Genomic DNA, 13,901 nt, shown 5'->3' on the forward strand with positions numbered 1-13,901 from the left:
CCTACAGGGAGTAGTTACTCTGACATAACCTGCTGGATGGTATCTCTACAACCATCATAGTAAATATTTACCACCACAAAACCATCATATACATAAATCCTACACACCTGAATCTAATAATATGATGCCCTCCTCCTGAAGGACAAACACTCTTGTGAAATCCAAGGACATGAATGGAATAACCATCCTCTTCCTGACTTCTGGCAATGTTAAGTAACCCTTGCTTACATTGCTTACAACATGGCACCTGGTCACCACAGGCAATTGCCTGACTTCTTTTTAAGCAGCTTCAAGCTGACCATGAAGACAGATAAAAAGTCCTACAAGATTTGTTTCAAGGGGTGCCTCCACCACTAGCCCAGGAATCTGCCAGCCTGCTAACTACCAAGCAATGCCTGTAGCAGAGCAACGTCTTGAGGCGCTTATCTGCTCTCAGAAGAGCAAACGTGTGTCTCCCCTTATGTTCGAAGGTGACAAGACTGCACGTAGGTTCAGACCCCTCAAGAAAGTGCTCAGCATGATGAAGGAAATTAGCGCTGAAGTCAGCAAGCCAACATCAATCCAATTCTTCCACTCTTTTCTTCTTCAAAATATTAACTTCTGCAGGCCAGGCCACATTACCACCAGTAAAAGCACTATCTACTTTTTACCAATTTGGCCCTATTAATCCCAGACATATTAGCCCACTCCTGCGATTTCTTACTATACTCCTCCATGTTTGTGGTTGTGCAATAAAATGCAATTACACAATGATTTTTTTAAACCAACTAAAATAAAAACATACATTACAAATTCCAAGAAGAAAATATGCCAATAATTTTATTTCCACATTTTATTATGGTAAATGTCCTGTGTTTTTACATACATAATACACATTAGCTTTAAAAAGATTAGATACAATTCCAGATATGTTTATTGATCTTTTTAAAATTGCAAATGTATCAGACCAGTTTGTTCCATGAATTCTGAATATTGCCTCTAGAGACTGCAAAGATGATAAAGCAATCAGATTTGGGACTGCTGGGAAGGAGTGAGACTTATTTCTAATCTGTTAAAGATTTCAAATAACCCATGCAAATGTAAAACAGCACTTTTCAACTAGTAATATATCAATTCTGTGTAAAAGTACGTTGTTTCCAGAATCCTGAAAACATGTAAGTAATATAAAACTCAAACTTAAAATCCAGCGAGTGCAAAAGACCATTCTATTCAGCATAGAATTAAAAATAAAACATACAAAATAGCATTTTAAAAGGTCTGACAAAATCCAATTCCTCCTAGGGAAACAACGTGTTTCAGGATTTTATTTTTTTTTTAATCAAAAAGCAATACTACACATCTCTCATCCTTGTTTTTCTTTGTTGCTGCGATGTAAAAGGTCCTAAATTGAACCTAGCTGGCAAATTACTACTTAGGAGGTAGAAACTTGTTTTCTTCCAGCAAAATGTGTTTTCACAGTATGTCAGAACTACAAAACGCTGTCCTGAGTCACTTAGCACCGTTTACCTCTTCAGATTTTACTCGTGGTAACATTTAACGTCTGAAGCATCATTTCCAGTGTGCGGACGTGATTTGGCACAGGCTGCCCTAAGAAACGCACTGGTGTTTTATCCGATTTGGTCGTAATGACCCAAACAGGACCACCATTCTGTGCAGAGTAATTCACCCACGCACGCCCCCCCGCCCCCAGCACGGGTTTCTCCCCGCAGCGGGCCGTTTCCCTCGCCCTTTCAGGTGCCAGCGGGTGCCAGTGGCGGCCGCCCCGTGTGACCTTGCCGGGCTTTCCCCACCCTAAGGGCTCTGCGTTTGTGACACGGCGGTGCTGTGGCTCCGCGGCACGGGGGGCACAGGGAAGGAGCGGCGGTGCCGGGCGGGCGCCGCTTGGCAGCACGCCCGCAGCGCCGCCATGGCTCCCCCCCTCCCTTTCCCTCCCTCCCCTCCCCGCTGCGCGCCCTCGCGCCTCCCCCTCCCGCCACGGGCGGGCGCGCGCGCGCACGCACGCAGCCGGGCGCACGCGCGCGCGCCCTCGCTCCGTGACCCATTTCGGCGAACAAAGGAGCTCGCGGGCAGCGAGGCCCCGCACCTAAAATGGCGCCGGCGCCTCCTCCCTCCCCCCCGCCCCCCTCCCCTCCGCGCGGGCACCACCGAGACGGGGCGGGCAGAGCGGCGCCTCGCCGCGGCCTCTCTAGGCGCGTCCCTTCCCCGTCTCGGTGGTGCGCGGGCGCTGTCGCGTCATGGCGGGCGAGGGCGGCTCTGAGGAGGGGAAGGTAATGGCGGCTGCCGGCGGGACGGCGGCCGTTCGCTCTCCGTATTTAGTTTTATTTTTTAATTTTAATTTTTATTTTTTATTTCCACACGCTCTTCCACAGGGTTTTCGCTTTTGGGGTTGAAACGCTGTCGTGACCCTCGAGCCTCCTCAACCGCCGTAACGGTGGCCGGAGTCGCACCGAGCGGCTGACTGCCCGTGTGGCAGCGGGTGAAGCCCTGCCGTAACGGGGCACAGCGTGGGTGCAGCACGGGCAGCCTGGCTTCTTCCGCAAGAGCATGCTTGAAATCGTTAGGAGATCAGAGCAGGGCTTTTTGTCCCGCTGGCACAAAGGGATGGTGTGGGAGCAGCTGAGGGCTGTTTGCAGACAACAGAGATTAAATTATTAATGTAGGTTCCTTACTTGAACGCAAATCCATTTGTAGTCAGAGGCTTGCCATCCCTCTCTCCGTAGTCGGGCATCATTCTCAGTGACTTCCCTCAGTGTTGCCAGCCCTTTGTGGATGGTTTATGGTGGTATCCTATCTTTAAAATTAAATTGGTCCAACTACAGCAGCTTTCAAAAAAAAAAATAAATCATTGTTAATGACTTCAGCTGGTACTGTTGCACATTGCAGTGTTTAATGGTATTTAATGATTTAAAGTCAATGGAATGGTTGAAGACAGAATTATCGCACCACCAGTAACAGGTGAGTTAGGAGGAAGAAGAGAGATTTATTACAGTTCAGGCCCCTTCACTCTGACCATGTTGTCTCGAGGCCTTTGCACATGCAGTTTGCCATTCCTGCTTGTGACACCAACGTGCACTTGCAAGGATGTTCTTCAGGTGGGAGATAGGAGGTGTAATCAAGTTAGAAGATCTCAATCATACTTAAGCCAACGGAAGCATCTCAGAAATCAAAAACATATTTGTCCAGACAACAGTTGCATGTATGCATGGCAATATGTAATTGCCATTTGAAAAGTAAATAGAAATATGGCAGAAAAAAGCTAGTGTGGATTATAGATGTGAGGCAGAATATGAAATAATTAGGGTAATTTTAATCAGTAGATTCATATTAAAATCTATGTGTAGAATATAGATGAATTTATATGAATAGCCCCTATGTTTAGGCATACATGGGATTAAGTTTAAAATGGTGGTTTTAGTCTTTGTTTAATATAAAGTTCTCTGGTACCAGCATCATCTTCTCCAATAATTTCTTTAAGTCTTTTTTTTATAATAATAATAATAATAATAAATAATTTTAAACACGTTTGCCTTTACAGGTATTAAAATTATGTGGCATAACCTTACCTGGTTGATTGTAACCTCACCTGTTATACAACCTGATGTATTTTGGTTTTAAACAAAGAACTGGGCTCCTAAGGGTGTTTATTCTCCCTTCCTTTTTAGAGAGAATAAAGGAAGAAATGAAATAATCTTCAATAGGAAGGATAGAAGAACCATAAGCCACCAGGCTTATAAAAATGTTGTTGTCTAAATCAATTGCTAACTCTTTTAAAGCAGTTCTTGATACAGCTGTGCATATTTGCTATGTATGGTCATCTTTTGCTCAAGTATAAATTGATTTTGCTCAAATATAAATGTATTCCTGGGAGCAGGAGATCATCCAGTTTTTATTGTTGACTACTAAAATGAGTCAATTTTACAGGGAAATTGGCTACTTTTACAAAAGTAGTTTTTAATTCATATTTTAATGTGTTGTTTTTGTTTTCTTTTTCCTTGCAGTCCTTTAAACTCCTAGGATTTCTTGATGTTAAAAATGTCCCATGTGCACGAGAATCAGTGCTCTATGGCTCTGTGGGATCTTTAGTTGTGGGTCTTGGACACTTTTTAGCAACCAGTAAGTAATTACACCTTTTGTTTCTTTTGTGTTATTTGTAAGGAGAAATTCATTCTCAATTTCGATTAAGCTTTATTAATAATGGGAAGCCACCCAACTTTTTTCCTCTAATTTTTTGGAGTATTTTTGTTTCAGGTAGAGTTAAAAGATCCTGTGACTTTGCAGTCGGTGGCTTTATTTGCACAATGTTAGGATACTGGTATGTAGAACGTTTCTTGAATTTTGACAGACCTATGTTGGCTGTTTTGTACAACACAATCCTTGTGTGACCTTTCATACTCTTTGAAACTCCATATATGACTTGCCTAGCTAATTGTCCTCTTCCTTCTCCCCCAAATCATTTTAAGGGAAGAGAGTTCTATGCCTTCAAATTTTTATTTTCATATATTAAAAAAAAAAAACAAAACAGAAGCTGCTCGTTTCTTGAATTCTCAGAGATCAGACCATCTAGTTATCTCCTTCTTTCTTCCTTTTTTTCCTTCACATGTGCCATTCTTCTGCCCTAATTAAAAAAGCAGCATATTAAATGTTCACGAGGTTAAGATCCAAATCATAGAAGTGAGCATTTTCCATTGGAATTGTATGTCCTGCTCCTCAGTAGGAGCTGCCTAATGCCTGCCTTAAAGAAACAGCAGGTACCCTGGTATTTCCATTATGCGTTATTTCATACTGAATTTTACTACCATTATTGTATGTGGTTTCAAAATTTCAACTGGCTGAATAACTCTGATTTGATACTGTCACACATGTAAAGAGGGAATCACGTTTTCTTTTTGTCTCCTCTAGGTTTTACTGCAGGTACAATTTAGCCAAACACAGGATCCGGCAAAGAATGCTTAAAGAAGGAATGAGAAACAAAATTTTATTTGAAGGCAGTTCTTTTGATCCAGAAAAAAAACAAACGGACAGTGAAAGAAGCAATTCATAGTCTGCTCTAGAAGAATCTGTGGGCTAATACAGCTTTGGGAGAAGGTGGTCCAAAAATGGTGGTGTTCCCTGTAAACGTGTGAGGTAACTGATAAATCATGCTGATTTTCCTAGAAAAATCAAGTAAGAAATTCAGTGTTAAGTCAGTATACAAGCCTTTCTTTGTTTCATGTATGTATGTATATAACTATGTACACGGTCAGGAATGACCTCCATGGTTTTGGCTTGTTCAACATTTGGGAATTGATGTGGTCTGCTGCAGGGTCTTGGAGGATTAATGATGGCATTTTGGGACTGCTTGAACTGTATTATAAACAGAATGGTTCATTTTAGCAAAGTTGTAATTACGTCTCATTTAAATACAGGCAAATATTTCCATCAGCTCTTCTCTGAGTAAATGCATCTTTCAGTGCTGCTGGTTAGCATGCTGTTTGTAAAACAGGAGTATTTAAACAATCAGTGAATGCTTTGCCTGTGCAAGGTGGGTATCAGTAGCTTTTGTAAGATTTCAGCTGCAGAGCAGTGGGCAACTTCAAATAATCTATATATACTGTGAACTTCCATCTGTGTCTGTGCAAAATGAAGAATAAAACCACGCTTCAGGAGGAGCCTCAGGTATTTGTGTAATATCTTTTGACTTGATTAAAAATCTGTTTGAGACATTTCCTTAACAATTGCTGGAATAATACTTATATTACTTACAAGTAGTAATGGTAAGCAGTTCATGGAAGAAGGCATGCTCTGTTAATATATTTCACTGTAAATCTTAAGATAAAAATATAACTACATACTTTAAAGGAAACATTGTTTCATTGGGAAATAGTGTTAGATTTAATGGCATGTGGGCAAAAAGATGAATGATGGCATAGAATTCCTTTGCTTGTATGATTCTGTCTACACCAGTGAGGATGCATTTATGTTTTTTACAAAATGATTTATAGTACATCATGTTATAAGCACCTTTTTGGTCTAAAGTCATTCACTGAGCACAATTACCCTCTGCTTAGTCTGAGAGAGTTTGTGATCTGTCGGTGGTGGGGGTGTGCAGAGGAGTGCAGATGTAAACACCAGCATTGCTCTACTTAGTTAATTTGGAAATACGCTTGAGAGCACTAAACAAGCATGCTGTTTACACTAAGATAGTTGAACTTTTACAAAACCTCTCTGGTTTAGCCTCTTACAAGAAGAAAACAAACCTGTATTCTGTACCATTTATTTTTGTTCCGTATTCCTCCTGTTTCTTCTGGAGGAAATAAAAGAATGAAGATAAGTTTTATGGAGAACTTTTAGTTCGGTAATTTATATTAAAAAGTCTCCAGAGGGCTTGAGTTAATGCAATGAAACACTCTCTGTCCTCACTGGAAAGTTCAAGCTCAGAATTTAACTCATAGCTAGCTCTAATTCACAAGATAAAATGTTTTCTGTAGTTTTATGCTGGGAGGTGAAGAGGAGAGAGAAGCTCCTTCTCTTTGGATCATGTAGGAGGCGTTGCCTCTTGAAGCCCTTTGAGTGGCAGTGGGAAACTGAGCCATGAGCAAGTACTTAGCAAGCTCCTATTTTAACACATGGTTGAGTTCTTTCCTATCTGACATAAGAAAAGGAGCTGCAACCTAAGCAGGGGGTCTTTTGGCTGTGAGGCCATAGTTCGGTTGGGGAGTTTAGAAAACAAAAGCATCCGGGTGAAAATCAGGTAAGATGTTGAGAAAAGAACGTGGCTCTGTGCTGACAGGAAAGGAGGCAACATGCACGGAAGGGCATCCTTTAAAATGCGTAAGTACAGTGACCATGACGAGCGGAAAACAGCAGGATTAATTTCTCTACAGTATTAATTGGCTGTTTTAGGCTGCTGTATGTAAGGACATTAGCCCAGTAGCAGCTTAACGGCAGTATTAGTGATTCTGGCCAATAACAACCAAATTCCAGGTGTATCCGATGGCTTAAATCACCAGTCTAACGCTGCCTCCCCATACAAAACATAAAATGAGTGTGCTAAATGGTAACAGAAAAATGGGGAAAGAGGTAATATGCAGGCAGTCTGGCCAACGTTTGAGTTTCATTATTGAAAAACAGAGGTAAAATTGAGCCAACCAAAAGTCAGCCTCTGCAGAATGGGAAGTGTGGGGAGGAGGAATCGGTGAGCAGGACTCAGCTGGCAGGAAAGGGGAGGGTCGGCAACAGCAGAGGAAAGAATGCAGATAGTTAAACATGGCTCAAAAAAAGGCTGACAGCTCTTCAGAGTGCCAGCTACAGCTGCTTCTGCATCGGCTATGGAAAGTGGATTGAAAGTGACTGATGGGTGACAAACCCCTGTTGAAAGGATGAACAACTTTGTGGGGGACAGGACAAAACCCCAAAATCTATTAGCTGTGGTAAATTGAGGTAAATACATAAGAGAATAAAGAGTGTAATAACTTAGCAGAAGTAATTTTAATATTCAAAACCAAAGTCCTAACTATTCCTTAAATTAGTGAGTTGTATTCTTACTGATACTGTTTGCTTTTTTTTCTTCTAGCTAAGTCATTCATAGAAATATGTAGCATGCACCTCTGTTTTATTATTGCACTTTATATCCCTGTTGCTGCTAGTGACAGGTGTGATAGCTCTTGCTTTATCAAGGTTCAAAATACCCCTCAGATTAATAGATAGCTAACACAGAAGAGAAATAGTAGGACTGAATATGTTTTTCTGCACTCCGAATGAGCCTGCAAAAGGAGAGAATGAAGTGTAACACCTTTAAACTTAGAGACCACTGGAAAAAAATCCTCTTTATTGCACTGACAGTTGTCTTATTTGGTCACCAAACTGTGCCTGACCAGAACACATTTTTTTGCTCTCTGAAGTTAATAAAATCCTCTCTACTTTTAAAGCAATGTAAAATTCCACCAAGGTAAACAAATGGGTTTGTGGCACCTTGCTCTCACAGTGACTGGAGCACACTGCACAAGGGAGGGACATCCTCCAAACCTTTCAGGCACAAAGTCTCTGTCTAAGGTTAATTGCCAACTCTGTTATTGGAGGTATGTGATCAGATTGCCTCTGCTCTCCAGAACCTTCTGCTATAGCAAATGTAATGTTTCAGCCATCAACAACTGTGACAGGCTCAGAACCTAAACTTTTAAGTTGACAAGAGAGGCACTTACAGCTGTTACCCCAAACTTGTCGGTTGCATCTTAACCCAAGCAGAGGTTTTTAGGAGATGGCTTTGCTTTCTTGCTTCATTTCTCAGGCTTCCAAGGTATTTTGTGTACTGCCACCCAACCCAAGTCCTAGAGTGCTGGAAAGGGAAGTTCACCTGTCATTCATAAATGAGTCTGGCTTTTGGTGGGGTGATTGTATTTTACAGGGGGGGGGGAGTACACTGGTTATTTCTGATGTAAGCAACACAGCTAACAATGGAGCACTGTGTGAACTTGGTTGTAGTGAGTTCCCAAGTGAAAGAATTACCTCAGCTTAGTACGTTAATTTCCATGCTTCCCTCATTCCTGTATTCAGGATCTTAGGTCAAGAGCTTGGTGATTACTAGTGAAATTTTGAAGCAAATATGAAGTAAAATTACCATGAAAAAATGGTCAGAACAAGGTTCTTAGAGCACGTTCAGAAGATGAAGATGACAAGCTTTTGATCAATTCCTTTGAATTTGAAGAACCAAGAATTAATATGTCAGACGTAGAGCTGAGTTCTGGTTAATGTGACTCGAGGCCTTGGAACGTACATCATTCTTAAACTGAGAACATTGCACTCAGCAAGTACAGCTGGTGAACCTTCAAAGGAGGCAGGGGAACAGCTGGATGAAGAGAAGGTAGAGCCTTGGTGAGGTGAGTAAAATGCAGACTCACGGCTAGCAAAACCCTGGCTAAAGCTGTTCTCAAGGCCCTATCCATTTCCTGCACTTTCTGTATTTCTTCTGTATGTGGTTCGTGGTTTGCTCAGGAACAGTCCAGCGGAGGGGCTGCCTGCTGCCATGCGAGCAGGTCACAGTATCCCTGTGTCTTGTGTAAAGACTGAGGGCACTCCTGTTCTGGGTGCTGAGGAGGGTAGTTTAACCCTTCCAGCTTCTGTCATCAGCAAGAGAGGGGCACAGCCCTCAACTGTTCTGGACGTGCCAGGAGCCTGCTGGGAGTACATCAAACTTACCCTGGGAGCAGACAGTTCCCATTATGGAGCTCTTTTTCTTCAGACTGGCCAAGCTTAATAATACACAGACTGTATATTGTGGTGATGTATGTAACAGAACCAAAGAATCCCCTTCTGTCTTCACACTCTGAATAGAATGAAATGCCTTCTTTGATTATTTTTCAAGCATATCAAATGCTGTTTCAAGGAGCAGCCATGTGCCCTCAGCCTACATAGATTCTCTTCCCTGATCTCTCCATTGATGGCAGTCAGCTTGTGATCAACTCCAGTGATCGTGGTGTGTATTTATCTACAAGAAGTCCTGGCCTTCGGGGCCATGTAGACACGCATGACAGGTTTTGGGGTTCACCTACAAGCTTTACAACTCCAGCTAATAGTCACGTTTTTCATTATCTGGATCAAAAGTTCTTACTGTCTTTACCTTTGGCAGGCAGTCAAATCCAGTGAGAGAGATCTTTCTCTACCACCTCATCACTCATGCTTTGCACAGATGCCGTGGAAATGGGGTGAGGCCTCTTTGCCTATGGCTGCTGCTTCTAAGCAAATTCAGTCAGGAGCCCATAGCCCCAGCCACCAGCCTATTTTGGATATGTTACTTAAGAAATTAAAAAAAAAAAAAAAAAAAAGTAACATTCCCCTACTGTCAATAAACATTCAGGCTCTGGGTGAAATATCAGTAATACCAGTGAAGGTGTAAAGTTGATAACTGATTTATTATTGGGCGGATACAATGTCACCAACAGCTGTTGCAGTTCTTCAGACCCAACATACAGCAAAATTTTCTAACAGCCAGTTCCTCGATAAAGAGATTCTCTGTTCAGGTACCCCAAGGAAATCTGGAACTACCAGTGCCTGTTACATGCTTTGCTTACAGCATATTCATCCAGCAGCTGAAGCCCTGGAGGGTCATCCTGAGGCAGCGCTGGGAGACCCTGACAGAACTTGTTTTACTTGGTTTTTAGATCTGATAGTATCTAAACGCAATGTTCTTTTGTAGCCCTCTACTCAAACTCCAGATAAAAAGAGCTCAGCTCTTTCTTCCTAAGCATCAGAATGTCCCTTCAAACCACTACCACGGAGGGCTTCATACTCCTGCTAGAGTAGAAGAGTAGAGTAGAAAAAACAAAAAAAAACGTAGAGTAGAAAAGCAAGATGGGCTTTTCAACCCAGAAACCCATTCACTGTTTCTAGTCATCACTTTTTACATCACTGTTCGTTCTGGGAGCACCGTGCTTTGGCTTGTATGCCTCTACCACCCACACGTGTGTTCTTGAGACCTCCACCTAAAGCAGTGGGTGACCCAGATGCTCTTTTTCTCCGTGCTCCCCCTGGTATGAGGAAAGAGGCGTCCACATGTTCAGGATGTGGCAGACACAAGGCTCTTAATACCCCGATCAAGACTGGGCATTTCAGTCTGTCTGTTCCTCCGTGGCTGTGTCTGGCCGTGGGGAAGACCGCAACACCTTGATCTTGTCACGGAGCCTCTGAGCAGGTCACACAGTGCTTTCTCTCCTACCACACAGCCAGAAGGCCTCTCCTGCACAGTGACAAGTGTGGCTCAAGCTGCACAAAGGATGCACGCAGAGGATGCATCCCCACTCCGTTTTGGGAGCTCTCAGTCCCTGGGAACTGCAAGGCTGTGACAGATGTGCTGCAAACCACAGCTTTTTATTAAATTGCATACTCCTGCAATTGCAAAGCAGACAAAACTGGAAGAGTCCTGTTACTGATGCATCAGAAACACTTTCCATCTGCCAGGTGTCTCCAAGAGGATCCCTGTTAGCTGGAGCTCCTCAGATACAGCCACCGCTCAAGGAGGAAACCATTCGCTCCCTTCCCCCACCAACGCTCCGGTTGCTTTCAGTGGTGTAGTTCTCACTGTTCAGTTTTGGAACCAGAGGGGGATGCTTGTACTTAGTGCTTGCTGGGTAGCCTCCTTTCCAAGGCAGTAAGCATGTATAAAAGCAAGTTCACTCCTGAAAACATCCAGCGCCTTCAGTTCCTGTAACAGAGTCTGCCGAGAGGAGCCGTTGGAATCCATCATTTCCCTTTCATGGCCATTTCTGGAAAAAAAAAAGCAAAGCAAAGCAAAGCGCTGGCAAACTGCCAAGCCATGGAGGCACAGCGATATCCCGAGGCTGAGCCAGCGCCGCCGCTCAGTAACAGCAGCAGCCCCTGGCTGAAGGATGTCCGGGAGCTGCCAGGGAGCCTCTCCTCTGCCTGCGCCCCCCGGACCCAGCCTATGGCCTCCACGTTCCTCTCGCCGCGCAGGAGATCGCAGGTTTTCCTCAACAAAAAGCAGGGCTGCCCCTGCCCTGGGGGCTCGAGCGCTGGATTTCGCTGCTTCTCTTGGCCTCGTTCCTTCAGGGAGAAGGGATTCTGCCACTGCCACGCCGGCTCAAGCACCGGAAGCCTGCGTAGTGCTCAGTGGCCCCGCTCCTCGGAAATCCTCCCTCCTCTCTGTGGAAAGGAGCAGGCACATTCCTACGAAGATTATGGCTGAAAGATTGTCTTAGGTCTGGAACCCAAATGCTTTTTGTAACACTTAGCTATTGCGTTCTCTGGTGTGTAAGTACTACAGTAGTTTTTGTTACTCTAGCGCGGTCTCCTCCTCTGAGGTCTCCCTGAGCCAGAGGGAAAACACACAAGACATTTCACTTGCACAAGTCGTTTATGGCTAATGTTTATTTTTGAGGTGCTTGACTTCCTGTTTAACAGCTCCGTACCACCCATGGTGATGATGATGATGTGGCTGCTTGTACAGCAGTGCACAGTAGAGGCTGGGAACCAGGCGCCCTGCAGAAGCAGCGCGTACAGTGGCTGCCAAGTTAACGTGGGCCAGCAGAGTTCTTGCTGCGAACACGGCATGCCCCAGGCTGGGCTGCATCGGGGGGCACGCGGCCAGAAAATCTGCGGGAGCACTCGCCCCCAGTACGCCACGCTGCGTGCAATGTTGCTGTCCAGCTTTGGCCTCTTGGCCAACGGGGATGCTGAAAAGCTGCGGAGGGTGCTGTGAGGTGGTGGTAGAGCCAGAGTGCATGTCCGCTGGGAAAAAGGTGGGAGGAGTTGGACTAGGTCTGAGGAAGAGCAGGCTACGGGGTGCAATATAAGAAATAACTGCCTAAAATGATCTGCGAGGCAATTGCAAGGATGGATCCAACCCCTCTTGGTAGTGGCAGATGACATAGAGGGGGCAATGACCACAGACTTGGGAGCTTCAGAGCAGGCGGCTGGACAAAGCCATCAAACATCCCTCCAAGAAGACTTACTCGTTTCCTCTCCCCCCTCCTCTACCACCTTCTTACCATAAAGGCAAAAGTCCTTTTATAACACAAGGGCTTATCTTATCAGCTTGCTCAACAGCCCCACAGAGCTGAAAGTTCAGCAGGGCCCAAACATAGCTCCAGCCTGTGTCGCAAAAAAAAAGAAAAAAAGAATCAAGTCCTTTGTGTGTCTCTCACCTTGTAAACAGTTACTGGTACTTGAAGCATCCAGGTACAACTGGGGAATTCTTTCAGGGAGTGCTCAGTACTGCTGAACCTTTTTATTTTAAAACTGCTTCAGGCACCTGCACCATTGCAGAGCCAGTGCTCTCCCTGAGCACCCATCTCCCCCCTCTAATGGAAGTCAGTTTGTTGGGAGAAAACCTGAGCAGAGTGCTAGAAGAGTTACTGTAGGCGAATGCGGCAGAAGCTAAGGTTTCATTCAGGCCAGAAAATGCATACAGGTGTTTTTCTGCCACGTCAGGTATCACAGGTGTCCCAGTAAGCAGCAGCAATAATCTGCTGCCGATTATGCAGCAGATCCAGCTTCATTATTTTGTGTAAATTGCATCTTCCCTTGACATCACATCATGAAACTTCTCTAAGTGTGAAAAAGTTCGGCCGAGCTCTCTTACCCCTGGTTTCAGTTTCAGTAACTTTCAGGACTAAAATGATTCTGCAGAGGTTGTTTACTAAAACATGAAACGGAACAAAAACAAAAGCTTGCTCTAAGGTAATGCTGGTGCGGAAGGGCCAGTGGCAATGAGCCAAGCATTAGAAATTGTACTACAAGTTTTCTACGTTTGCCTTTGCTCTTTCTCCTTTGAAGTTGACAATATGTTAAATGCTTAGCATCTTTTTTTTTTTTTTTTTTAAGCTACCGCTGAGTTTATGTAGCTATTTACTCCTTGCTGAGTTTTCCTGCCCCTCCCAGCACTGGCAGAGAGACGAACTGAGGCGAGTCCCGTCCAGACAAACTGCTGGCCAAGTCCTGACTTCGGCTGACTGATTCCCTGCAACTGCCAGCTCCAAAAACGGGAGGCGCCGCCTCAGTGTGCACGCACTCCTGCTAGCAAGATGCAGAGAGGCCTCCTTCCCCCTCCACCTAAACGCAGCCACTCTGTCTAGGAGTAGGTGAGCTCTGCATGACCGGGGTGCTGCTCTGACTTCACAACGGGTCTGTTAACCCTTGAGTTATAAAGCTGCCCTTCTAAATTTCTGCTTCCCTTGCAGCGGCTTTTTGTGATGACCTACAGCTGTCCCCATCCTCTGCAGTGTTTCAGGCTAAAGCTCTACAGGCTGTAGTACAGGACCAAGGCGTATGCACACTTCTTCACTTGTGAGTCTCAAATTTGGCTGCTGAACATCTGCAGAGGTATTAAAGCACCTCACATCTGTAACTGAGCTCTGTATCTTGGGGCGTAGTCTGAAGCGGCACTTCTAGAAAGCATTGGTCTAGTTTTC

The 13,901-nt window shown here is 44.3% G+C and overlaps 1 protein-coding gene across 2 annotated transcripts; it reads left to right on the top strand.

Moving 5' to 3' along the window:
* The first annotated feature begins 2,201 nt into the window (after positions 1 to 2,201).
* Positions 2,202 to 13,901, top strand: COX20 (cytochrome c oxidase assembly factor COX20). 2 transcript variants are annotated; one of them, XR_014618262.1, is made up of 6 exons: positions 2,202 to 2,267; positions 3,999 to 4,113; positions 4,249 to 4,312; positions 4,900 to 5,124; positions 13,315 to 13,571; positions 13,671 to 13,901. XR_014618262.1 is itself a non-coding variant. In XM_084283357.1 (4 exons), exons 1-4 carry the CDS (start codon positions 2,235 to 2,237, stop codon positions 5,039 to 5,041), a joined length of 354 nt encoding a protein of 117 aa, XP_084139483.1. In that variant the 5' UTR covers positions 2,202 to 2,234; the 3' UTR covers positions 5,042 to 6,007. The 2 variants fall into 2 exon arrangements, 1 of the variants encoding a protein (XP_084139483.1); XM_084283357.1 differs by lacking the exons at positions 13,315 to 13,571; positions 13,671 to 13,901 and having other exon boundaries at positions 4,900 to 6,007.

Source organism: Netta rufina (genome assembly GCF_964035555.1).
Source record: "Netta rufina genome assembly, chromosome: 3".
NCBI classification, from domain to species: Eukaryota; Metazoa; Chordata; class Aves; order Anseriformes; family Anatidae; genus Netta; species Netta rufina.

Coding starts and splice junctions, on each gene's coding strand:
- COX20 (XM_084283357.1), top strand. CDS start 2,235: ATGGCGGGCGAGGGCGGCTCTGAGGAGGGGAAG. Junction 2,268..3,998: donor GCGGCTCTGAGGAGGGGAAG/GTAATGGCGGCT, acceptor TTTTCCTTGCAG/TCCTTTAAACTCCTAGGATT. Junction 4,313..4,899: donor TGCACAATGTTAGGATACTG/GTATGTAGAACG, acceptor TGTCTCCTCTAG/GTTTTACTGCAGGTACAATT.